This window comes from Athene cunicularia (assembly GCF_003259725.1).
Source record: "Athene cunicularia isolate RWA chromosome 3 unlocalized genomic scaffold, athCun1 chr3_part1, whole genome shotgun sequence".
Classification (NCBI taxonomy): domain Eukaryota; kingdom Metazoa; phylum Chordata; class Aves; order Strigiformes; family Strigidae; genus Athene; species Athene cunicularia.
The window spans coordinates 59,927,480-59,952,831 of NW_020799097.1; the positions used below are offsets into that span (position 1 = coordinate 59,927,480).

A 25,352-nucleotide genomic window follows, 5' to 3' on the forward strand; every position below is an offset into this window, starting at 1 on the left:
GAGAAATCATTGCTGGGCTGTGGCAAGTCAGGGTCAAGTCAGGAAACTAGAGTCTGTCTGTCTGTGGCAGCTTACTGGGATTTCACACAAAGAAGGCAACTTTCAGACAAGGAGATAAAGATGTGCATGCTGTAGGAGCGATCCTCTGCTTCTTCCCAGTGGGAGATGAATTACACCAGACAGCAAGCACACATTCATGTCATAACCAGGTGGCAGTTTCACAGCTCTGAAGGCACAAGAAATCCCATGGGAAAGCAGCACAGAACTGACTGACCTGCAAGACCTGATCTAGTGACATAGCATGTGACCAGACTGCTCATGGGAACCGAGACAATTAAACCAAAACCCAGGTGTTCTCAAGAGTAACGCACTACAGAGGCATAATGGTAACACAGAGGGCAAAGCTCATTTGGCAGGTAAAATACTCTTACGCTCTTCATGGTCATGAGTGTTACTTATTGGTTTTACAGGGCTACAGGAAGAATGAAGGATCCTTTCACTTATACCAGATGGGACTAATCAAGGAGTGGCAACATCTGCAGGGATTGTGACCTACCACCACCTCTGTACAATTCAGAACAGAGGATCTGAATGGCCAGTTATATTCCCACTACAGTTTAAAACCTGCATGTGAACCCTGTCCTTTGATACTGACCAAATTTAGAACTGATCGTTGTCCAGGACAAAGGTAATTTCCAACAGCCCTACAAGCAGAGAGAGCAGATGTACCACTACCCACCTCCTTGTCTGTGTGAACACCATGAACTGCAGGGACAGCTCAGGCCAGGAAGGTGCTCAGTACATAGGGAGGAGATGGGGATGAGCTGTCCTAACCAGGAGTTGCAGAGAAGCTGCACCACAAAAGCCAGCCCAGAAGAGCAATCGCAGCTTCATAAACAATCACCCACATCACATCAGCAAAGATTCAGAACTCAGAAGGCAACACAAGCAAGTGCTTTCACAAGCATCTAAATGCCTGATGCCAATTCCTGAATGGCTGGCTCTGAGCTATAAGCACAGCCTCCCTCCACAGTCAGAGTGTGTGTACGGCCTCTCTCCCGCATCTGTTCTGGTTCCTCAATAAGGGTTGAGCTTATGTTGTCATCTTCCCTCTGAACAAAGGGCTCGTACTGCCTCTGTCTCCCTTTCAGTTGCCTAGTTTTATGAAGCTCATAGAAACTTAATTATTTTTGAGACATTCCCTCCCCCCACTCCATTTGCCAAAAATGACTGAAGTCTGCCAGCAGATTCAAAAGTAATTAGGGGAAGACACACACAGGCAGTGAGATTACCCCAGACACCTTTCCTTTGGAAACCAGGCTAGAAACCACACTATTGTATTTATTAGAACAGTCCCCTGAAGTCAGATTCATGATTGCTGTACTTCTGTTATTGGCAATATGACAGATTTTTAAAACAATTTTTGGAGGATTATGTTTGGTTTCTACAAATCAGATTGATTTCACCCATTCTAGCCGCAGGCCAGCCATTTATGAACACTTTTCCCATCTGTTAAATGGGGATGATAAGTACTTACCTGCCTCAGATGTGGTCTGTGTGCAAACACAAACAGTGGTTTGAAGATCTTTAAAGCATTGGTCTACATAAAAAATAATTATTATAAATATTGCTGCAAGATTAGTGTATACACATTTTATTTTGAACGGCTGCAACCTTTTAAAAATAGAAGCATAATAGAGGTCTAATTCTCAGATATACTTAAGTGTGATACAGAGGAAATCATTCATTTAGCAAACCTTTCACCGAGTTACCTTTCTGCTGCAGTTTAACTCAATATGGATTGGAGAGTTCCATTACTTTTAGAATATATGACAAAGAAATAATGGGCTGGAAGAAGTTTTAAGCAGGCTTTTCTCAAACATTTCCTTTATTGTCAGTGCCTGCTGGATAAAAATGCATCTCCTTTCCCCCTGAATTCCTTTCAGTCATGCCACCGCATACTGAAAGGCCTGACGGAAACTCAGCCAAGGCTTCCAACACATCCATCTTCCTGCTCCCTACTGCCTTCCTGAAACATCACCAGCACACACACACATGCTGCTTGTTGACCTGCAATGTGAGAAAAACCTGCCATGCGGCTGCCTGCCTCACTGCTGCTCAGGTGGAGGGCAGGTGGTTGGGATGGCAGCTTTCTTCTAAGCACCCATGGATATCTGGGGATGGCACATGAGCTTCATGCAATGTGGGGAAGTAGAGGAGGCTATGGAAAATGAGTGCAAACTCTGGTCTTTGAAGAGGACGGGCAGTGTGAGAAAAGTGTCAACACGCCATGCAAGCATTGTGGACCCTCTCACCCTCCCCCGCTAATGTATATTGGAGGATGATTTTTGAGCACAAAACTACATCTACATGCTCTACAGCATCCAGGCAGCAGTATGAGGGGCCACTGTCTGCTTCCCCACTCCTTCTGTCCCCTCCTCCCAGGCCTGCAGCACAGGCAAAGCAGCAGGGATGTCAAAGGCTGTGCTGGACACATCCCTGCCACTCTGCCTGCATGGGGTTGCACACTAAGTGTTAAATCAATTCATCTGTCAGCTGGGTGAAAAAAAACCCAAAAAACTATGGATGCATTTCCCAAGTCCTCAGTCAAACAAAGACTGGCTGCCAAACTGCCCTGAATAAGCAACCCAAGCAGCGTTGTCTTCTTAATTATAAAAGATTCTTATCAGCTTACCTGAAAGCCTTTGGACTTCCCCCTTGTGTCCTAATTTAATTCTTTAATTATGAAGAATTAAGAGCCAGTATTTTCAATAAATGTTGAGAGGGCTGCTGTTCCCTCACTGTGTTATATTACGGATTTAGCTAAGGTGCGCTGTGATTGCGGTGAAGTTTTAAACTTCTAGCCAGTATTCCCTTTCCCATCAGTCATTCATGTTGCAAGACTCTATCTTATGTCTGTTTCCATACACAAAACTACAACCTACCTACAAAGATATAAAGTGTGAAATTAAAAAAATAATCACCACTTCATGTCAATTGTGTATGCTTTGCATACAAATGGAAGAATTCAAATGAGAAAAGAAGTCAGAAAAAACAACATTTAATTATAAAAGAGCTTTTAAATTAAAAAAAGATAATGGCACTAAACCAGAAACAATGTTATTTAAGAGATCATAGCCACAGGGTGGTTGTAATTTTATACTGAAACTGTACAGCTGTTCCTATCATCTGCACTTTACTCCTGATTAAAATAACATCTAGAGTTCCAGTAACAAGTAATCTTACACAGAACTATAATGTATTGTGAAAACAAACATAATTTTTGTATCACGTGACAAAACCCCTTATATTTATTACATTAGATTAATAAATATTTACCTAAGCATTGTACTGGTTTTCTACTCTACTCCTTACATTTAAAGAACAGGGAGTGTGGTTTGTTCTACTGACAAAAGTGTTTTGTCTTACAGGGTTTGCCCACAGTGGCACGGCGCTGTACCATGCAGGGGTACCCAAGTAGATGGAGTATTGTGGGCAGTACAGTCACATTAGAACAATTTCCTATTTTATTTATCCTGCTTTGGAGAACCCTTCAGTGCTTCCTCTCCATATGAAGACAGATTTGACGTTAAAAAAGAATAAATACTTAGGTCCCCAAAATTGTTCATATGCTGTGGATTACTAATCAGTAGCTGTTTAATTTTTCTATGACCTTTCAGAGTTCTGTTTCACTGCTTATATATAAAAGGGAGAATTCCAGTGGTTACTTTGAGAACACCAAGGCCTGTATCTAAAGCTCAGCAGAAAGACCCTTTATTCCTTTAATCAGCTTTGATCACATAAAAAAAATATATATAATTCAGTCCTTGATTGTATGTAGAATATTCCCTGTGAGGTCAATATAATTCTGTGTGTGCATTGAAAGAAAATATTTCATTCCAAGAATATAATTTCACAGTAGTTATTTCAGGTAGTCAGCACGTAGGTGTGAGCACTTAAGCATGGCTGAGCTAGTTTACAAATAAACTGTAAAGTGGTACACAAGACAGTGAGCCCAAAGTGTTGCTGTGGGACTGGGGCTCTGAGCTACAGTCCACAGCTCTTCGTGCTGCAACAAGCCACATCCGTCTATAATTCATTATCAGTGAATTCCACAGGGAGCTTTCAGTACTACCCTGCAAAGAGAAGGATTTGCCATAGTTCACCATTGGACTATTAATTTCTGAAGTGGTTTAGACAGCATCTATCGGCATAAGGGAAATCAGAACTTGATTTCTAGCCTCGTCCAGGATAGACCAGACATAAAGCTGATGGTAAAGAATATTCAAAAAGGCTGTATGAGCTCCACAGTAGATCTTTACACTTATTTTGATTGAAAGGTTTGGTGGATTGCTACCAATGAAATTTAGACCACAGTTTCTTTCACAGTTACTTTCTTCTTCCTGGAAGTTTTTATCATGCTAGTAATTGGCAGGTTTTGGCAGTTAATAAAATGCAATCTATCAGATGTCCAAAAAAACTGAAACAAGTGTATGAAACATGGCTGCATATCATTGATGAAAAACCTAAAGGTCTTTCTAGTGCATGACAATATTCCAGAAAGGACACTGCAAAGAGTGGTGAGCTTTAGAAATTACTCACCTTGTCACACGCTCCTTTTTTTCTTTTTCTTTTCTTTTTTTTTTTTTTTAATAATCTAAAGACAACTGAACAAGAATAAAAAATATTTAAAAGATCTAGCAAAAAAGCTGCATAGAAAGCATTTTCACAGTTGTTTTTAAACAGTTTTCATCCAACTTTACCTAGAAAGTGAACAAAACTAGGACTTCCAAAGACAAAGTATATTGCATTGCAGTTTTTTCCTGTGAATTTCACACTTACTTGGGAAATTCATATGACTGGTTTTAGGTATTTTTAATACTGTACCATTCAGGAGTGCTGATCAGGATTTGGTTCTCCAGTGTATAAGCACTGTAAAGACCTATATGAACACACAATTATACACAAACAGATTGTAGATCTCTAATATTAAAGAGGTTAAACATCTGTTTGAAGAATAAATTCTTCTGAAACAAGACCTACCAGATGGGAGGTAGATTAGTGCCATTAAAATATTTAAGGTACTTATTCTTATTTCAAATATGAGTGGGAAAACAGTGCTCTCAAAAATTTTGCTGCAAGTAAAACTGAAAATTTACTGGTAATCACTGTTGGGTTTCCATCACTTTTTTTTTTTTTTTTTTTTTTAAACTGGATAGGAGTCTATTAATACATATAACACAATTCAATGGTGAAAGGATGCACTATCCCTTTGAAACATTCATCCTTACAAAGTAAGTCCATAGGTGGTTCTTTTGCCATTAGTGATGAGCTTAGCTCTGCTTAGATTTTATAACCCACTCAGCATTTGGGTTGAGCTGGTATAGGTCCTTCATATAGGTATCATCATCAAGGCAGCGTTCTCCTAGAAATAGAAGAGATACGTGGTTACATTGGTACCAAAAAAGAAAGGAAACAACTTTCAAAGTTCCTGTCACTGTTTTATTCCATTTAGGTTTTCAAGCCCTCTCTGTGTGTTATTAAACAAAGGACAATGCAGCTGAAGCACTTGTTACTGTCATAGGAGGGAAAAGTAGTACAGTGTTCTTGGTGCATTACAAGAAATTAATTTACATCTAGTAGCTATGATGAAAATAGCATATGCTGATCCATCAAGATCTGCCTACTCCCATTCCCCTACAGGCAAAACACTATTTCATGCATTTGCAGCTCTACATCACAGCCCCTCTCCTACCCATCTCTGCAAGTGATTGGGGTAGATGGCTCGTGTGCCAGCCAGATGTTTCCAGCACCTGTGCTCCTGAAGCGGGAGGCAAGCAGAGGTGCAACATTGCAGCTGGGTTTGTCTGCCAGCTATGTGGACTCCTGGTGCAGAGCAGGCAAGAAAGCAAAACTCCCGGCTCAACCAGGATCAGTCTCTATCTGCTCCCTCTCCATCTGCTCTCCTTGCCAGGTGGCAGACTGTCTTCTCTAGAGGATTTCTGTCCCAATCTACACAACCTGTACTGCCCACGCTGCTGAACTCGGCCCTTTCCCCAACACAGGGCAGCATGGTCAGGCAGTGAGAGCACAGAGACAGTGGTTTGCCATGTCCTGACCCAGTCCTGGTCACGAAGAAATGATAGAAGTCCCGTTCAGTGCCCTGGAGCCCTATAGTGTACCAAGTACTTAGAAAATGTCTGGAGACTTCAGCAGCTCCATCTGCTAGGGGACAGGACTGCAGCACTGTGCATGTAACAATTATGAGCATAAATGTAAACATAAGAGTATATCATGAGCCTGTCAAGTGTTCCCACTTTTGGGGTCCCTCAATGTGAGTTAGTAACATTGGGCAGAGAAAGAGAAATGGCAAAGACCAGGACAGCTGGTTTACTTAAACCCGTACAGCAGATTAAAATCAGGGAGTTTCTCTTATCTCAACTGAAAGTATTAATAAAGACTAGTATTTACAAGGGCTGACTAAAGTTGAAATTGTCTGGAAGTAAACCATTCAGACAGAGGAAACATCTAAACTTCCTATCCTATTTCATAACAAAACAAACCAAATCAGCAACTAGCCATGTATTTTCTCTAAAACACATACTATTTCTGTCACATGTTTAAAGTGATACTAGGTTGTTCCAGTTTCACTGGAATTCTGTTACAAAAACTTTTTTCTACAATGATTACACCTCTGTACAATAAACAAGACACTTCTCTCCTTAAAAAAAAGTTTTACATCTGGAATCACAACCTGTTTTAACAGGCATAGCATATGTGTGTACTTACTGGATATGCAAGAGAACATATAATATGTTAACCTGGCATCCAGATATTTTAGTAACTCCTTTTTTGCCATCAAACTTAGTAAAAACACTAAAATATATCCGTTGTAGGGAACATAGGAAAGTGTTATTTTTAATTTAGTGTAAGTCTTTTGGTTCAGACACATACACACAAAAAATTATTTAAAACAGTGATTAGGTAAAAAGGAAAAAAAATCTAGAAATAGCAGTTTACATACAGGATTTAAACTTGCAGAGTACAGAAATACTGGGCATGGAATTTTATAACTTTAAATAAAGTTTGACAGGTCACAGTTACTAAGAAAAAAGTAAATGTAAGACCAATACAATACTGTTTTCTAGTTCTCTCTTTTTTTTTTTTTTTTTTTTTTATACTGTGATTAGAAACTGATTCCCAAAAATACTTCTGCATTCGACAAGGAAAATTTCAGAACCGTGTTTAAAATTATTCTTTGGCATTAACCTTGCTGATATGCTATTTACTTTAATCAAGAAGGTCTGGAAGACACAGAGCATGAAAGACTAACCATTGGAAAATTTTATCATTAGGTCATCTTTCTGGTTGAGTGTTTTTTTCCCCAAAGGAACCTGCAAGCAACACTCAAATGCAGAGCGTGAAGGACTGTACGTTCACTTATTATGCCCCAATACAAAGAGATGAATAAGATGAACTTCAGGCACCTTCCTACCCAACCTTTCTGTGCTTCTTCACCGTACATACATATCAGAAACATCTGTTACAGTTGCCGTCTTCCTCTGGGAAAGATAATAAAATACTACTAATATAATGATCACACCAACATCTCTGCTTCCTTCTCCCCAAGGTTAACTGTCTGCCTTAGTGTCAGGGAGAACTAGGGACATGAATAAAAATGCAACCACAGTGAAGCCCTTGGACAATGTACCACAGAATCCTATTCTAGCAAAAGAAGTTGCTCAGAAGCCATTCTTACCAATATTTCCTCCTATTTCGTAAAGAAAGACCTCTTCTCTCTTGAGTGTTTGGAGATTTCCACTGTCAGGAACAAAACACAGTAAATAACTATATTGCAAAAAAGCTTGTACATCAGCCACTTAGATGTGTCTGGGAGAAAGTGTGCTAATTAAGATCAGCAGTGTAGCTGTCATAAACCCTTCATGCTTATGCTCATTTACTGATACAGCAAGTGAACAAGAATACCCCTGCATACTAGTGCAAATGAATAGTCCTGCAAGTGAGCAATACACTGTAGAAAAGGTAAAATAAGATAGATATGAAGAAACTGTGGGGTTTAGATAAGAATTCCACTCTTATTAGCAAGTAGCCTGATATTTACCCTCCAGTTATTCTTTCACTGCTGCTGTAAAAATAAGTATTCCCCTCAAACAATTCATAGTTCTGAACAAGTCTTATGGTTGGGTGGGAGAAACCACATTCTTGCTGGTTTTAATTTTGCTGCAACTAAGAGAAGTAAAAAAAGGACAGTGGAAGAATAAAGCCCCTGTATTATAAAGAGACTCTATTATTCTCTCTGCTTAATTGTAGTAATAAGGCACAGCCAGAAAATAACTTTCTGTCGAAAGTGTAAACCTCTAAAAACAGCATTTAGAAAAAAGCAGCTTCTTAATCTCAACTAGTGTATCATATTATTACTTTAGCATGAATAGTTATATATGATGCACATGTGTTAAATTTTTTTTTGCTAAGTCTGAGATAGAGATATATATATATATAAATATAAATGGATTTGGATGACACAAATGTAGCTTTCCTTTTAAATCACTGCACATGCATGACATTTACACATATTTATCTCGCAAAAAACCATTTTTTTTACAAAATATTTTATTTCTCTTTTCCTCATTCCTTTGTCTCCTACACTTATTTTCTTGGAGTTTCCTTCTGTCTTGTTCCCAGAAAGTTACAAAACTATTCCAGAGCCATCATATTAAACACCAATTAATTTTTTACTAATGGCACTCATGTATTCCTGAAGGCTTTGTGAGCTTTATTGACATTAGGAGTGGTAAGTTAATTCCTCAAGCATGTATTCTAATGGCTAAATTCAGCTGAAAAGTTCATGAACTGGACTTAAAGTATTTGAAAACTTTTTTCTTGATATATGTAAAGCCACTTCTCCCAAAATGATAACAAAACAAAAATGCATTTGTACCTTTTCTGGCTGAGAAACCTGGCTACTATATCACCAGCTTTCAGTTCTTCTGTCAGCTGTATTGCCATGGAAACTTTCGAAAGATGAAGAGCTTGCACCCGTATCACTCCCTGAGGAACATCAGCCTGCAAAGCAATAACGGTGTTGGAACAAAGCTTCTAGCAGCTAGCTATCATGAGCTTCTCAAAATACAGTATGGTATAAGTAACCTAGTACAGTGCTCTGTACTTAACTACTATCTACTACACTTTGCTGCGGAAATATGATAACTACATGTACTACATACATTCAGTAAATTATATCTGTCCGAATCTCTTTTTAACAGCAGGGAGAACTTTAGAACAAACGAACAGTAGTGTTTAATTATTTTTCAAAGATGTCAAGAACAACAATAATAATTACTGCTATATTAAAACCACACTTTGGTAAGATAAGAAACATATGAGATTGATGTGGAAAGGGACTTCCTGCAAGTATGAAAGCCAGGTAACCCCCCTGCACCGCCCCCTCGCTAAAATTTCCAGAAGAAACCTTTCCAATTTCATTTAATCTGAATTTTGTGCCAAAAAAAGAAATCACAAAGTATTCACAGGTCAGTCTACTTTAAGTGATTCCTCTTTTCAAGTACTATTTCCTTTTAAAACAGATACTCACTACTGTAGTTTTTTCTCCCTATTTTTTATTCTCCAGAATATATTCAGCTAGTCAACCTGAAGGTCTGACTAAATAATGGATTTGTATTTTATTTCAACCCTCAAATCCTTGATGATGAATATCAATCATATTAGTTACAGAGAAGAAGGGCTCCAAAGGACAGGTTTTTTGCTCATCTTGCAGTACATGACATTCGAAGTTACAAAAGGCATAATTTATTTGTGAATAAGGTCCTAATTTCTGTTCCTGGAAATCTTGAGGTAATTTTTCTATTCGTATTACATTACCATTTACCCAAATGTACTCATTTTGATAGGAAAAGAAATGTGAGAGTCTCAGTAGTCAAGGTTGATTATGACAGTTCATTCTCTTTTTCCCCCCCCTATTTACTGCAATTGTAAGGCTGAACATTTCTTCTGCCATAATCAATGAACAAATCTGGGCACCTGTGAATCTAGAATAGCTTCTCTGAAACCATCAGAGTTAAACGAATATAGAACAAGTATGAACGTGAGCAGAATCAGAAGCACAGCTTCCTGAGAAAGCTAAAGGCTCGTTACTATACAAATGATGAGCTATGGCAAGTAATTTTAACCAAACAATCTAGCTATATCCAGCCTTATTATTTATGGATTTAAAAATACTAGACATAATAACTATTTATGTCTAAAGCATTAAGAATCAGCAAACGGTGAATTTGCTTCATAGTATCATGGAATCAAAGATTTGTAAGATTGATGTGTTCTCAAAGAGCAACTCCCTGCATTTATCCCTAAATTTGTGAAATCTGTTCTTTAAGGCCTCCACCTCTGGAAATAGTGGCTTTAGCCACTAACTCCTGCTTAGAAATCTTTTGCCTCTTTCCCAATTGTTGGGAATCTGGCAAAAGTGATTCAGTGAAAATGAAAGGAAGCTTTTAAGGATGAAATGTTCATTTACAGGTGTCCCTAACTGGTCTTTCATCAAATTCAGCACAGTAAATTTAAATTAGTTTTCATCTTTGTATACCATTCTGTATAATTTTGTCGCAGTTAATTTTAATGGAGTTTTTCCAACCTTCGGCTGGATAACGTTTTTTTTTCCTCTATACAGCAGGCATATGACAAATGATTTAAAAACCTGCCTGCTTTGAGTATATGAGAAAAAGAACAAGAAATGTCCACAGAGCTGTAACGCTATGGTCACTGATCAAACAGAATAATTACTTTGTTTATTCAGACAGAATCATTACTAGCTCAGCTAATGAATATATTTTGCCACTTTCACCACCTGCACTTACAGAAGAACTCATGCTCAGCTGCACAGTATGTTCATGGAGCCCAGCTACAGAGTGAACAGCTACTGAGCATCCCCTAGCCCATTTACTGTGCAAGTTGGTGGGAAAGAAAGTGCGGCCATAAAACCTCAAGGAGCAGAGTCACAGAAGGACCCGTTCTCTGCACAGCACAGTTCAAAACATCCAAGTTAGGGCTCTACATCACAACATATAAGCCAAGTACCTATAAGGAGATTGACAATAAGCTGAAAGGTGGGTCACCTATGCTGACTAGTTTGTGAGTCCCCTCTCCTGCCTCACAGGCTCTCTCGGGATGAGGTTCCTAACACTGAAACCTCTGGTTGAGTTAGGTACCTGCACACTTCAAAAACCTGAAGAGAGATACATCTTTAGTTGATGGAAAACACACTGGCCTACAGTATTTAGTCTGTAGCAGCACAGCACGTCACCTGTGAAGTAGATATCTTATTTCAAATTCTTTCTTTTCAGAGGGACTTGGACCTTTATATCCCAAAAGAACCACAGCTGCTTGGTTACAGGATATGGGGTGGGTCTCTTCCAGATTCTCCTGTTCCATTTTGCATAACACACTTAAATATTCATCAGGCTAACTGAAGATAGGAATGAAGTGACTGTGCAATATTTTCACTAACTACTCAGATGACACAATATATTATATAATATATATAATATTAAATGTGTGAATGATACCAAGCAGGAATAGGGCATGAGCCTTATGAAGAACAAAACAGGAATTCAAAAAGATCTTGCTACATGGGAGACAAAGTCTGAGAGAAATGAGATCCAGTTGTTCTCTGAACTGTGAAGTGATGCACCTAGTTTAGGACAAACAACTGCAAAACTATATATAGAGAAATGGTTTAGCAGGTAGAAATTTTTTTAGTAAAAAATCTGGCACTGCAGCGAATAACAAGTTCAGCAAGAGTCAGTAACTTATACTATGAAAATTCAAACAGGTCATGCAAACACCACAGCTATGGGATACCATGGTTATTCTAACCTGATAAGCCCAGTAGCATTGCACTGTGCTGCTAACACAACTGATCCTTTTTTTTTTGGAACAATTGCAACATACAGAGGAATACATGACAGATGGTATAAATCTGGCTAATGCTAGTAAGTAAATTTCCAGTCTTGAGGGCATCTTTCTTTGCCTGGCTAGAGCACTATGGCCCCAACAGCAACATAAAGACTTAATCCCTAACACTGACTTGGGGCCATAGGTATGCAGAGGTATCTCAAAAAGCAATTAACCCTCACTAACCCTCTAACATTAAACACTTTCAATTAACCCTCGTGAGCCCTCTAATATTAACCACTCTCAGCCCTGTACAGAGATCTTGCCCAAATTTTGCAGTAAATGCTATTTAACCTCTGTCTTAAAAGGGGAAATGTGATTGATAGAGAGGCCTCATCAGAGATAAGATGAAATTTTATCCAAATGGGCTGACTGCTATTAAGAATGCAGATAGTGAAGTATTTCTGGAGAGTATGGAAGTGACTCAAGCTCTGTCCATCTATCACATGGGGTGCATGTGGTAGAAAATAGCAACTTTTACATAGTTTGTATTCAGCTGCATGCAAGATAATTAGCTCTCAAAAGTTTCAAATGGTTTTCACTGGATTGGGGATTCACCACAAACCTGGGTGCCTCACTCGCCACCGAATACTGAAATGCAGTTCAGGAACTGCACAGGAAAGTCACCTCGATTTCAAATTAAGGAAGTATAAAATGAAAATTGGGGGGGAGGGGGTCACAACAAATTTTCCTTCAAGACTGAGACAATTTTTTACTTGGAAAAATACATAAAATTGTCATTCACAATGAAGCCTTACCAATTTGTGAATATGATTTTAAGAGTAATGTGTTCTCAGGCACCCAGATGACTGAATGTTTCAAATAAGCATGAAGGATTTGTGAAAAACTGTACCATTTAATTTTGAAAAAAAACACAAACAAACAAAAAAAACCAACCCCCCCCAAAAAAAAACCACCACAGAATTCTAGGGCTTAAAGGAAATTACTGAATCGTAACTTTATATTTACATTTGAGTAAGAATGTATTACATGAGACTTCAGTTCTAACTCTCCAGTGGATTAAAAAGGCATATTTTACTCTAAAAGACCAACAGCACTGAATTACAAAAAAATCCAGTACCTGAATTTGCAACAGCATTTGCCTATTTCAGTGTATTTGCTGTTATTTCAATGTTGAACAGGGGATGGCAGCATTAAGTATCATCTCATCATAACTGAATTGTATTCAAAGAATTCTTTTCTTATTAGACAGTGTAAAACAAATGTCAGTGTTTAATTAGCTTTATTTTAAAATTTTAAGCCCTCATTCTGTGAATAGATTCCTTCATATAGATAGAAATGAAAGTAAGGCAAAGTGATGCCTGGGGAATTAATTAATTTTGGACATTAAGAGATGTGTCAAATATCGCATACAAAATGAGGTAAGAACACTGAAATATTAGTCTCCAGCAGATATTGGATGCAGTTGTCCAAAGGATCCAGATATATGCACATTAAAAAAAAAAAAAAAAAAAAAAAAAAAAAAAAAAAAAAGGCATACTTGCAAGATCAAACCAGGCAGATTTGGGGGATATTATAAATTATTCTTTTGCTGTATTCTATTTTTTAGCTTAGTAGCTTAAAAAAATGCCTTTATTAGCATATGACAACCTTTTTCTGTAACACTTTGCTATACACATACTTGAGAAGAAAGAACACCATTCAGTCCGGTGCATTTTTACAAGCTACCACAAGATGTCTCTAATTCACCAGAATCTTCAATATGACTTCAACCCACAAGGTGGTATTTTCATGCTACCTAAATCTGTATGTATTCATTATGTTATCAGGATACACATACTTGGTGTTACCTGTTAACATATTTAAAATAACTTTGGAATCATTATTTCAAATGCATTATAATTAACATATTATACTGTATAGACTAATGAGCTTCAAAAAACTGTAATTATTAACTTCCTTGACATCATAAATAATAAGCAATTTATGGTACACAAGATATATTTTTGAAAAGTTTTGATGTCAGTGAAAACAGTTCAATTAAAATATTTCTAAAGACAGGAAAAAATAACACTATAATGCCACAGTTTTGGAGGGTTTTTTTTCATTGTGAAGAATGTGTGAAGAGTGTTATGCTGAAACTCATGCCTTGACATTGCTGATTGGTCTGGCAGAAGTCAATTACCTAATGGAGAGATGCTGAACTGTAGATTATATACACAGGGGTAAATTGGGAGTAGACACTTGGACAATAGCTGCCTAAGAAGCAGTTTATCAGGTTTTTTACATTTGTTTCACCCTTTGGGTTTTCTTGGAGTAAGCACACTGTGCATGCTCTAGCATGCTCCGCTTTACAAGGAATAGTTAAAGATTTATTGAGGCAAAGAGTTCAGTGGCTTGGGAAGTCCTGTAGGAGGAAGAAGGATTAAATGCTATCTTTGTTTCCAAATGCTATTAAATATCAAATAGTGAAATCTAGATCTTTTTGTTTTGAAGTCAACGCATGGTCTGCTGTGACTTCCATAGGGTAGCAATGCATCTAAACATGGGTACAGTAATACTTTTGTCACAACACTTGCTCCCTCTACAGATACAGACCTAATGTAGTTTTGTTTCAGATGTCCAAACTGAAACATGTGGAACATAATTTTTCAGAATAGAAATGTCTTGAAAAATCTGGGAAAAGAAACAGCCCAACCCTCTAAATGTGTCATGCTGGTAACCCATAAACTATGAAAACAATATTAACCTGCTATCTATCAAAATTCTTAGTTAAATTAAATGTAGACATCCCTTCCACTATATTGACTTTTTTAATAGTGATGAGTCGTATTAATAAAGTATTTCAGATGTATGATTCCTTACATCATTAGGGGTCTTCTCCTGTTTCTCATGTTTTTCCCGGTCATACGCCATCTTTTTCAGAAGTTTCTTCATAGCTTTGTCCTTTTTTTCCTTCTTCTGGCTTTCAGTGTTTTGTTTCCTCACTTGGTTAACAATAAACTTAGGAATCTAGATGAATATAGATAGTAAGTATGAATACCTATATACTTTCCTTAAGCAGCTAACTTATCAAAACTTTGTAAACTGACAGATTGTCAGGTAGAATGCAAAAAAAAAGTCTTTATTTTCAGTAATAATTAGACTCAAATAATATAAACGCTGTGAAACAACTGAAAAACTACTCATTTTGTGATGTTATATTCTACTCAGTAAGCTTTCAGGGGAAGAGAGGTGGAATCATGCAGTGTTTTTACTTTCCTCAGCCAAAAAGATTCACTCAACACTTAGTCTGCACAACAATGATAAAAACTTTTCCTCACATGCAGCAAAGGTCAAAACTGTTTAAAGTTGTTGATGGACAACAAAGCCTGTACTTCTCCAGTCTAAGTTAGAGCTTTGTTTGAGACCATGGCACAATTTCATGTTTTATCAAAACATACCTTATATAACATGAAGTTTGGCCCAAAAGGGAAATGGGCTAAAACACTGTGTTTCCTGCTAATATCTCTAAGCATAAATTAATAAATTCCTCATAACAATGTATACTGATAGGCAAATACAAAGATCCCCCGAGGACTTATTTTTGAGTTCACATATGGTACATACAATATTAAAACTCCGACCATCGGAGCTTAACTCTAGCATAGGATGTAATGACTCTGTTTCACTCCCATAAGTTACCTATGAGCAAGAACCCAGCTGAATGGGGCTGATCTTTCTCTAAATCATAGAAGTAAGTTCATATTATTTCTTTGTTCAGATGTTTTGTTTGCAAAATCTATGATTTCCCCCACCCCCAGTCAAGAATACACTTACTGTCCAGAGAATTTTTTGGTACCGAATCATAAAGCGCATGACATTCGCTGTTCCAGCTGCCATAACAAACTCGCTTTGTTCAATAGCCTTTGAGCCAAACCCATGAAACGTGAAAAGGTTTGGGGCCATCACCATCGCAACATTGTTTAACGTCATTTTATTTTTGTCTCGATGATCAATTACCCTTTGGAGGAATTCAAGAAGTGCCTGAAATAACAGCAAAACTTACAGCTCAACTCTGCGCATGAAAACATTACCAGTGAAACATGATGTTACATATTTTTTGGAAAAAGCTCTTCATTCCTAATAAAACCACATTAAAAGCAATCAATAATAGGAAGTGTGGATACGTTTGTTCACAGGACTGTAATGCAAGTTTTGTTTCCTTTAATTAATGAAGTAAATAATACTTGTTATTTTCATGGATAACATTTTCAAAAGCATCCAAGTGACTTTGAAACCCCGCACAGTAAGGTTTTTTTTCAAAACTCTTGTTATGTAGGTACATAAGTAGCATCCCACAGATGCCTGTGAAAACATTATTGTTGCCTTTTCTTAAATTGAAAGTGAACACAATAGTGCCTGCTGTCATGGTTATGCACACATGGAGTGGCTAGTTCTGTAAGGTAAGCAATTCATGAGTAAACCACTGCATTGTGAATGACAGGTAGCCACTTAGAAACTGACAATCTTCAATTCATTCAGTTCCAGATATTTGTAACTCAGCTCAGGAGCCTCCTAACTGCTTTCTACAAAGTAGGGCTTTCAAAAAGAAAGTCATGTTTAAACAATAAGACCTAAGAGGATTTTTTGCCTGTAATAGAAGATGTTCTGCATCCTACACAAATCCTGCAAATTCATTTTTGATTGTAGCAATTTTAATAGTAAGCATATTCTGAAAAAAGATGAATAGCTTTGCTACAAAAGGACAAGCCCAAATTGGAAGACTCCATGTAACGTGCTGAAAATACCAATAGGAAGTATAAATTTCTAGCTTACTGAGAGCAGAAACAAACAGACCAAAGTAAGGAATAAAAATGAAGAGCTAAACCCATTTCATACAAGCAAACTCTCTTCCATAGTATTCTAAGACTGTTTATTTTTTGCATTGGAAATAATGACTGCTGCTGCTGCAAAATAAGGAACAAAACTTGTAAGAGAAAAGGTCGTTCACTGGGAGATTATTACTGCAATCTCCTGGAAAAGTTTCAAGTCACATTCTTAAAAGTCATTTGGGAGGAATTGGGGTCCTAAGGTTGGTGGTTTTTTCTGAAGTTCTGTGAAATATGAAAAAAAGAAAGAATCACTAGTTTCAGCATTAAGTTGGAACTGAAAAAAAAGAATGTTAAAAGACAACAGCATTCATTGTAGTGGATTCACAGAAACAGACAAAATATTTGTGCAGGAAAAAAAGCATTAGCAATTCTAACCTTCAGAGTGTCTCTGTTTGCTTCAGGTAGAAGGAGAACCAAAAGATTCAAAGCTTGTAGTTGCTGTTTCTTCGTTGGAAGATCTGCCAGTGAAGCACATGAACCTCAGTATTTTAAAATTGTCATTTGTCCTCTTCAAAAAGCATGATTTCAGAGTGGAAACCTCTTGCAAAATGCTGAATACATACACATGGCTAATTGTCATAGTATGACAAAGGACTGGCAAATCTTTGTTTTCTGATACTCATTTCCAAATGTTCTTTCAGGATTCAGTTGCTGTATGACTCAGCAGTCTTCTGGCAATATTTTCTAGATGCCTTGTGATTCGTTATTTTGCAATGTTAGAAGAAGAAATAGTCAGTTAACAATTCCTCCCTTTTTGAGCCTGTGCCCCAACATATGAAAGGGTACATTCAAAACTGCTTTCACAGTTTCTCTGATTGCCTTAACAGTTGCATGGTCTCCCAAGTCACCCACGCAGAATGAATACCACGTGTTGCTGAATAAGGCAGGTCTCCAGCAACATAAGCAGCAGCAGCTGCAATGGCAAACCAGCAGGGATAAGGCCAAGAGCAGAGAAGCTTTGCACACACTCACAGCAGTGAGTGCCATACCAAACGTCCCAAAGTATAATTAAAGAAAAGTGACGTTGGTTCTGCCTTTTACCCAATTGCTCAGCAGTGATTCATCCACCCAAGGTGCAGGATGAGCGCATCCCTACACTCCCCCACCTCCCTGAAGAGCTCCTACATTCTGGCAGTGTGGAGCAGCAGAAAGCCCCAGCTCTCTCATGTTTGTCACTTACGATAAACTTCCTCCTGTTATGCTTTAGAGGACATGCTCTGGCAAGTATTCTCAGCAGATTCCCAATGAATCAAGCCATATCTAAAACAAGTGAAGAAGGAGGTACCTGCACTTGACATGGTTTTATCACACTATTTCAAAATTCAACTGGGCTGTTCTCATGCATTCTGCTGGGATTCCAACTGAATTGCTATCTCAAATACATTTCATCCACATCACTTTGGGAGGTACCACCAGAAAAAAAAGTTCATAGATGAAAAAAACCCACAAAACTTACTGACTACTTTCTACCATAATAAAAATTAAGTACTTGAATAAATGACAAATTATACAGCTATCTAAAACACGCGAGTAGTGATAACAGTGTATCTACCTGTTCTAGAAAGTAAGGCTTAAATTTATTCCAAAACCCCATGTCACAATGTTTAAAAACCAACAAGAATCAATCTTTTCCTAGGAAAGCAAGCAAAAATACAACTGCAAAACAAGTAAGATTTGTTACTTAAATCAAGGTTTTCTGTCTGTTCACCTAAATAACAACTGAATTTTAGCTGTTCCTTAAATTATAAAATCAAATTGTTTAAATCAAGTTGTTTAAATACTTATTTCTAACCACACTACTTAGTCACAGGATCATGAAAAACACTGATTACTGTCACAAAGATGGCCCTTTTTCTCTACCACCTAGTCTTATTACATGTAAGTAACAAGATGGGCAGACAATTTAAACACTGGGAGGCTATGAAGTGCTATGTCTGTTTTGGCTCGATGCAGAAAGTGTTTTGGATCTTGGCACCTGAGAATTTTCTGGGTAAGTAAAACCACATAAGCCTTCAGACCAAGCAGAAACCCTCTTGGCTCCAATCAGTATCTGGTAAGTGGAACAACCTTGAGGAGCTGTTTGCTGCCAGCATCAGTTGAAAGCATTCTGGACAGCTTTAACTTGCCACTCAGTACTGCAAAATCAACAACACTATGTAGCAGGCCTAAGCACCAGCCCCCTACTCCCACCAACTTAAGGGCCTTGAAAGGCAACTCACAACCTGGAGACTGACACAGCCCACAGTTTTTAAGAATATTTGTCTGTCTGCCTGTCCATGGGAATTCTCTGAAAATGGCCCTTAGAAATGAGCCATTGCTCTGACTACAGACAAGGGGAATAGGTTTTTCTGAAACTTGCCCTCCTATGTTGGCTGGGGAGTTCATGTATGTGGGTTCTCACTCCTGATTCACATCACCAAGCTGGTCTCTTTAAATTACAGCTAGTGTGTTTGCTGTCTTGGTGACCAGCTGGCAAGGAGAACATTTTCACAGGAACTGCTGATCTCAAGGGACCAGGGATGATCGGCAGTTATGACTATTCTGCTCTAACTTTTCCTGTTGTGAATGGATAAAATATCCTAAACAGTAAAAATTGTCGTTTGTTAGATTTTCTTCAGAACTACTATACCGTTGCTGTTGGGGTTTTTTTAAGCAAATATTGTATATAATGGTATTAGTTTATAAACATTTTCCTTATAACCTATCTATACCTCCTAACAACTATCAGAAACATCAGAAAGCAGAAGTGTGCTTTCATTTTATGTGTAAACTATTAAAATAGATGTTACATGAAAAGTGTTATTTGTACATTAGTAAAAATATGCCCATTCAAGAGAAGTCATACTGTTGTTATTCAATTTGTTTCTCAGTTTCACATATTAATAATGAAAATACTGCTACCGCAAAGAGGGACTTCTCTGCACTGGTATCAGTTCTTTGCAGCTGAGAAAGAAAGGACACTACTCACTCTGTACATTTTGGAAAGCTTTGAGATATTCTACAGTGAGGAGTGGCTGAGGCAGTTCACGGATGAAGAGTTTTAAAAGACTTGCTGCATCATGTTGCTTTACATTTTCCCAGTTGAAAGTCCCTTCATAAAATTTTGCTTCCAATTCTTGGCAAAGACTCTGAAAAGCAGTAGATACAGAGAACCAGTAACACTTGGCTGCTGGAAGTCACACATTAGACACACAGCAATACTTTCCATACTTTGAAAGGGGGGAAAAAAGGGACAGCTGAAATATCACTTAACTCCCAACTGCCACTGATCTTTTGCTACAAAAAGACAAACTGGTGATCAGACACACTGCAAGCAAACACACAGTAACAGGCAGCAGACAGACAAATCATATAGGAAGACCATGGGCCTGCCTCAGGACCATATGGAATATACTATAAGAACGAGGTATCATACTCATTCACATAAGGGTTATTGACTTCCCCTCACCCAACATATCAAGACATGGCTGCTATACATAGCAGTTCTGAAACTGCTACCAAAGGGTGTTCCTGTAATGCATGCAATGTCATTTTCATAAACAAATACAGCAATTACGCATATTGACACACAGTTTCCTATCAAATCCTACACTAAGGTGAGACTGGTTTTCTTTAAAACACGGGAAAAAATTTTTGAGACTGGATAGCTGGATGTCTTGCCATCCAGACATCACTGGATGTCAAATATGCCCTCCATGAAAGGGGACCATACTGCAAAACATGAGGTTATGCAGCAGAATAAACAGCACTGCAAGTGGCAGTGACAACTCATAACTCCAGGGTCGGGGAATGGCAGGGTACTGCCAGTGGACATTACCACATACCTGCCTTGCTGCCATGCAAGTGCCATTACTGGGCTTCCAGAGGTGTACAAATGGGAACATGCTACAAAGACTGAGTCCCTCTTAATCTCTCATTAAGCATCAGTCCCAGCCTTGCATCCACTTCATTTCTTTGCCAGTCTAGCAGAGAGGGAAGTGGCCTCAGTATAGTGCCAGTTGCCCTGAGGCACCTCTCACAAGTCCCTCCCTTTTTCTTCTCAGTTCTTCCAGACAGAAACGGAGGACAGAGACGATGGCTTGTTTTGTAAAGTATGTGAGATGGAGTAGGGAAAGGGCTATGGAAAAATATGGCCTTAATTATTTATCTGGACAAGAAGGGCACATTGGATAGAAGATACCAGATACATTTTTAAGATAATGTTCTCATTAAATTTAACTTTGTCCAAATGGAAAATGGATATATTTCCAGAGAAAACACACTTAGGTTGATATAAAAGTTGGATGTTCCAAATTGTGCTCCAGAGAGATCTTCTGTCTCTACTGATTACATAGTGGGTTCAAAGGTGCAAAGATCCTAACTCAGATGTCTGAAGTCAAGTGGGTATGATTTCCTGCTCATCAACAAAAGCAATCTTTAGAAATAAAGACGAAGATTCTCCCTCTGAGTCTCATCAGCTCCTCCATCCACATTCAGACCAAATCACTGTGGCAAATGCAGTGTTAAACATCTAGATAAAATGAATTATTTTAGCTGAGAGGCAAGGGCGGAAATGTCAGCTATGCATCCTAATGCACCAACGCTTAGATTTTAAAGTAAATGTATTTAACTATAGGGTATATGCAATGTATTTTTTTAAATAATAACTCTAAATTGTATAGAATAAGATAGCAAAATATTTTTTCTCGAGATTATCTGTGCCTATATTGTCTTTTTCTATAGGAGAAAAAAAAGTTTAACAAAATTAAGAGAAGGCATCAGTCCTTTAGTATGCTAAATTTTTTAGTTTTCTATAAATTTTTCTATTTGAATAAGTAAAGGAACTTAACATCTTTGCTAACAAAACAATTGCTTAATTCAAAGAAGCAGCTCCTGCAAATAAATAGATAAAGTATTAATGAAAGTCAAATAGTGAATGATCCCCTGCCTGGGAAATCGCATTAAACTTATAAAATCAAAGAATAAACAAAATCACTCTAAACTCATTCCAGTTTTCAGAACTGATGAAAAGTGGAAAATAAAGAATGAAGCAAAATTGTAAAAATAATAGTATCTTAGTTACTGGTAAATAAACAAAGCCAATTTCCATAATATTCTCTTCTTTCAGTTGTTTCTAATGAACCATCTGCTGGACCAAGATCTACATGACAGAGGCTGGCAGATGTCTTCGGACAGCTGAATCCACTTAAATGGTCCTTTCTGTTTAGAATTTAAGGCCAGTTCAGATCGTCTTTTTAACACATTGACTCTTGGCGTGAATCATACTGTGTATTTAGTTTCCTGCATTAAGGCAAATACTGGGGAAGAGTCAGCATGTAATTGGCACTCATTCTGCAAAGTCTCAGTGTGCATAGACGTGCCTAACAAGATTGTTCTTAGTGAGCTGAGTAGTTATATCGCTGTTCATAAAAATAAATGTGAGAGGTTCTTCAGTGCATGCTGGCTGCCTTGCCCTATAACACAGGTTAAGTCTAGCTATTAAAATAGGCTCACAATGCCAGAGAAAAGCTTCCTCCTGGGGTAGAAAGACTGTGTATGAACTGTTCAGATGATTAAGCTGGTTCAGGGAAAAAGCAAAAGACTGGAAAGCTCATGCCAAGAATTAATGAGATTTTGGCACAACTGAACTTGAAACATAGCCTTGATTCTCCTTCAAACTTGAACTCCAGTCTGCTCCCCAACACTACACTGGATAAAACCATCGGCTTTCTGGCTAATATAACTCAGTTTTCTTTGTAAAGAGATTTTGCTTTCTGTGTTTGAAGACTTTCATAACAACCTGGTGTTAAAATATACTTGTATGACAAAATAAAATCAGCAAACACAGATAAGTTTTGGGGGATGTTGAGAATCTGTGCAATGTTTTACCTTTACTCTTGTTGCAACTCCTGGTATTCTAAGAAGTCCTTCTGTTCCCAGAGTTGCCTCCTCTATCTGGGCAATCAGCTGTCAAACACAAAACAAATTGCATGAACAAAGATGCCAATTAAAAATTACTGGTAGATAGTTCTAATATATTGGAACCTTAATGTATGTATCTCTGTGTGTATGTGTATGAACGAATTTGTGCACACACGTATGTTACAAGTAGACACACAGTTTACAAATGGATTACAGTTTTATGAGTGCTATTAAAGAACAGTTTGTCTATTAAAAAAGAAAACTCTATTGTTTAGACCTCCTTCAAGTATCCTACAAAGACTGAAGCAGGTTTTTTTCAAAATTACTCCGGCTTCAAAAATTCCCTTGTTAAAATGTCTCCGAATTAAAACAATAAAGGTAACGTTAGAGATAAGGCACTGACTTTTTCACAAATACTCCTTTTTATAACTTTACCAGAGAAGAACTAGGTACATTTAGGCTTTAAACAAGGCTCAGTTTTACAAATACTGGCATTCTCCTAACAAACTCAACAGTTCACAATCCTACACACGGCTTAGATAAATTAGAAGTTCTGTAAAAGTACTTAAAACATGTATCATAAATGTTATTTCTCTAAAAGATATGTCTAGAAACATTCACTGAAGGATGGATCTAAGAGTATTCAACAGAAATTTGTAAACATCAAAAGCTAATGACATCATTTTAGCACAAATGTTTCTCACAATGTTTAACTAGGGCAGTGCCTTTGTTACATACATGCAAGAGTTGTGCCAGCTCTTTGAGTAAGAAAAATTATGCAACACAGTTGTGCTTTCTCCAGCTACAGAAATTAAAGGGGGTTTACCTACCACTGTATTTATGTAACTGATAAATACATAAAAAAAGATGAGGGAGAAAAAGCCACAAAGTTAGAAAACAGCACTAAAGGTTCTCGTATATTTTCCTTGGTTAAAAAAAAAAGTGCTAACTGGCCACATCCAACTCTCACCGTACCCGGCTTAACACCAGAGCAGTGGCTGCCACTCTCATCTGTCGGACACAAAGACGCTGCGGGCATGTTGTGTGATTCGCCACCCTCACCACGTCTACGGGGAGGCAAGATCTGATGGCACTGCCAGTAGACATGACTGCTTCACACACACTCACCCACAAGTGCCCCCTTGGCAGGCAGCAAGATGGTGGCCACTGGCCAGCACCAGCCTCCTGCCTATGGGAAACCCCCACTTCATGTCCATCAGGGCTGTTTGGCATGGCTTCATTAGCAGGCCAGAGACCTAAATCACTATCAACAGAAACTTCTGGTGGAGTTACATGGATTGGTATTACCCTCAGGTTTTCCAGTCAGAAAACCCCTAGGCTAAATTAGTCAACCTTTTTAACCCTAATTCCTCAATAAAATAAAAGCTAGGTGTAGTTTTTATTACAGGATTTTTTTTTTTAATTAAGCAGCCTTCCTATTAGCTTGGTTTGTTTCATTTCAGTGATAACCAAGGTACAGTTTAAAAGCAGTATGCACAAAAATATTCTTTCTTGCACTTTATATAAATCCCCTATTCTTGGAAAGCATATGTTACAGAGAACAGGCAGAAGAAATGGGAAACTTTTTATTTTCATATTCTCATTTAAAGAAAAACTGTATTCCAAATGATGTCTCCACCTTGCAAAACAAATCACATCTATAAGTTAGAAACGTTTATGTAGAATTTTCTTCGTGAAGAACTATGCTTACTATGTTGCCAGGATAGCACAGCGATCAATCCCTTTTTGTCATTTGATTTCTTTTTGTCTAGATCTCATCTTTCCCAGAGCTGTATTTTTACGATCCTGAGGAAGCAATTTCTGGCATGAATGACACAGAAGTAGTTTTGAGAGAGTGATGCAGAACTACTTTGAGATTTCTATTTCTTGAAAAATAACAAGCAGGTCCTCAAGTCTACTGAAACGGTGATGACACAGCGCTGAGTTTTTGTCAGTGTTAGGACAGGTCCACACACCGTGGTCTCTCCCTTCTCAAGCAATGAGACCTGCTATGCATGGGCTGTAAATCCAGGGTCTCCGTCATCCTTCCCATTATCCTCCCTATTACCATGACATTATACGGACCAAAGCATCCTCCCATGTACTAAAGCAATGCATCTTCTGGAAAAGGGGTGTTGCCACCATCAGAGGCAGTTATCTAGCCAGACTGCCACCCCCTAGCCACCTCCCTTCTGGCCCAAATCACTTCTGAAAGGAGAAAACCACTTCCTAGAAAGGTCAGTTCCACCTGTGGGCCAGGGATTGAGAATTTCTATGGAACTTCAAGTATTTGCTCTGAAAAAAATAAAGGGCAGCCCTACTGATGATGGAAGTTACATCACTGTTATGAAATGGAATTTGGCTGCAGTGGGTTCTTATGCTGATTGTCAGTTTTCACAGGCTTGTTAGTAAACTTGCCTAAATCATGGAGACCAGTTCTGACAAAGAATGAACTTTATTCCTTTAACTCAAAATATGTCTGATACAAAGCAAAGTATAACATTTACTGAATTAATAAATAAAGCTGCAAATAAAATTTACAATAACTTTGATTGATTAGAGTAATAGACTGAAAACTGTGCTACAGGGAGCAAATAAATCTAGGACAAAATGTTATTTGTTTGTCAT

At 37.9% G+C, this 25,352-nt stretch overlaps 1 protein-coding gene across 2 annotated transcripts in view; it reads right to left on the minus strand.

Annotated features, from left to right (window-relative positions):
• Nucleotides 1-3,045: 3,045 nt before the first annotated feature.
• The window catches only part of ARHGAP18 (Rho GTPase activating protein 18), a 61,598-nt gene continuing 39,291 nt past the window's right edge, over nucleotides 3,046-25,352 (minus strand). For both annotated transcript variants that reach the window (XM_026845461.1, XM_026845460.1), the window contains 8 exons: nucleotides 22,692-22,769; nucleotides 19,792-19,951; nucleotides 17,199-17,281; nucleotides 15,769-15,975; nucleotides 14,815-14,961; nucleotides 8,960-9,084; nucleotides 7,760-7,821; nucleotides 3,046-5,425 (listed from right to left, as the gene is read on the minus strand). In XM_026845461.1, the coding sequence (XP_026701262.1) occupies nucleotides 5,334-5,425; nucleotides 7,760-7,821; nucleotides 8,960-9,084; nucleotides 14,815-14,961; nucleotides 15,769-15,975; nucleotides 17,199-17,281; nucleotides 19,792-19,951; nucleotides 22,692-22,769 (954 nt within the window). In that variant the 3' untranslated portion in view covers nucleotides 3,046-5,333. The remainder of the gene's footprint in view (nucleotides 5,426-7,759; nucleotides 7,822-8,959; nucleotides 9,085-14,814; nucleotides 14,962-15,768; nucleotides 15,976-17,198; nucleotides 17,282-19,791; nucleotides 19,952-22,691; nucleotides 22,770-25,352) is intronic.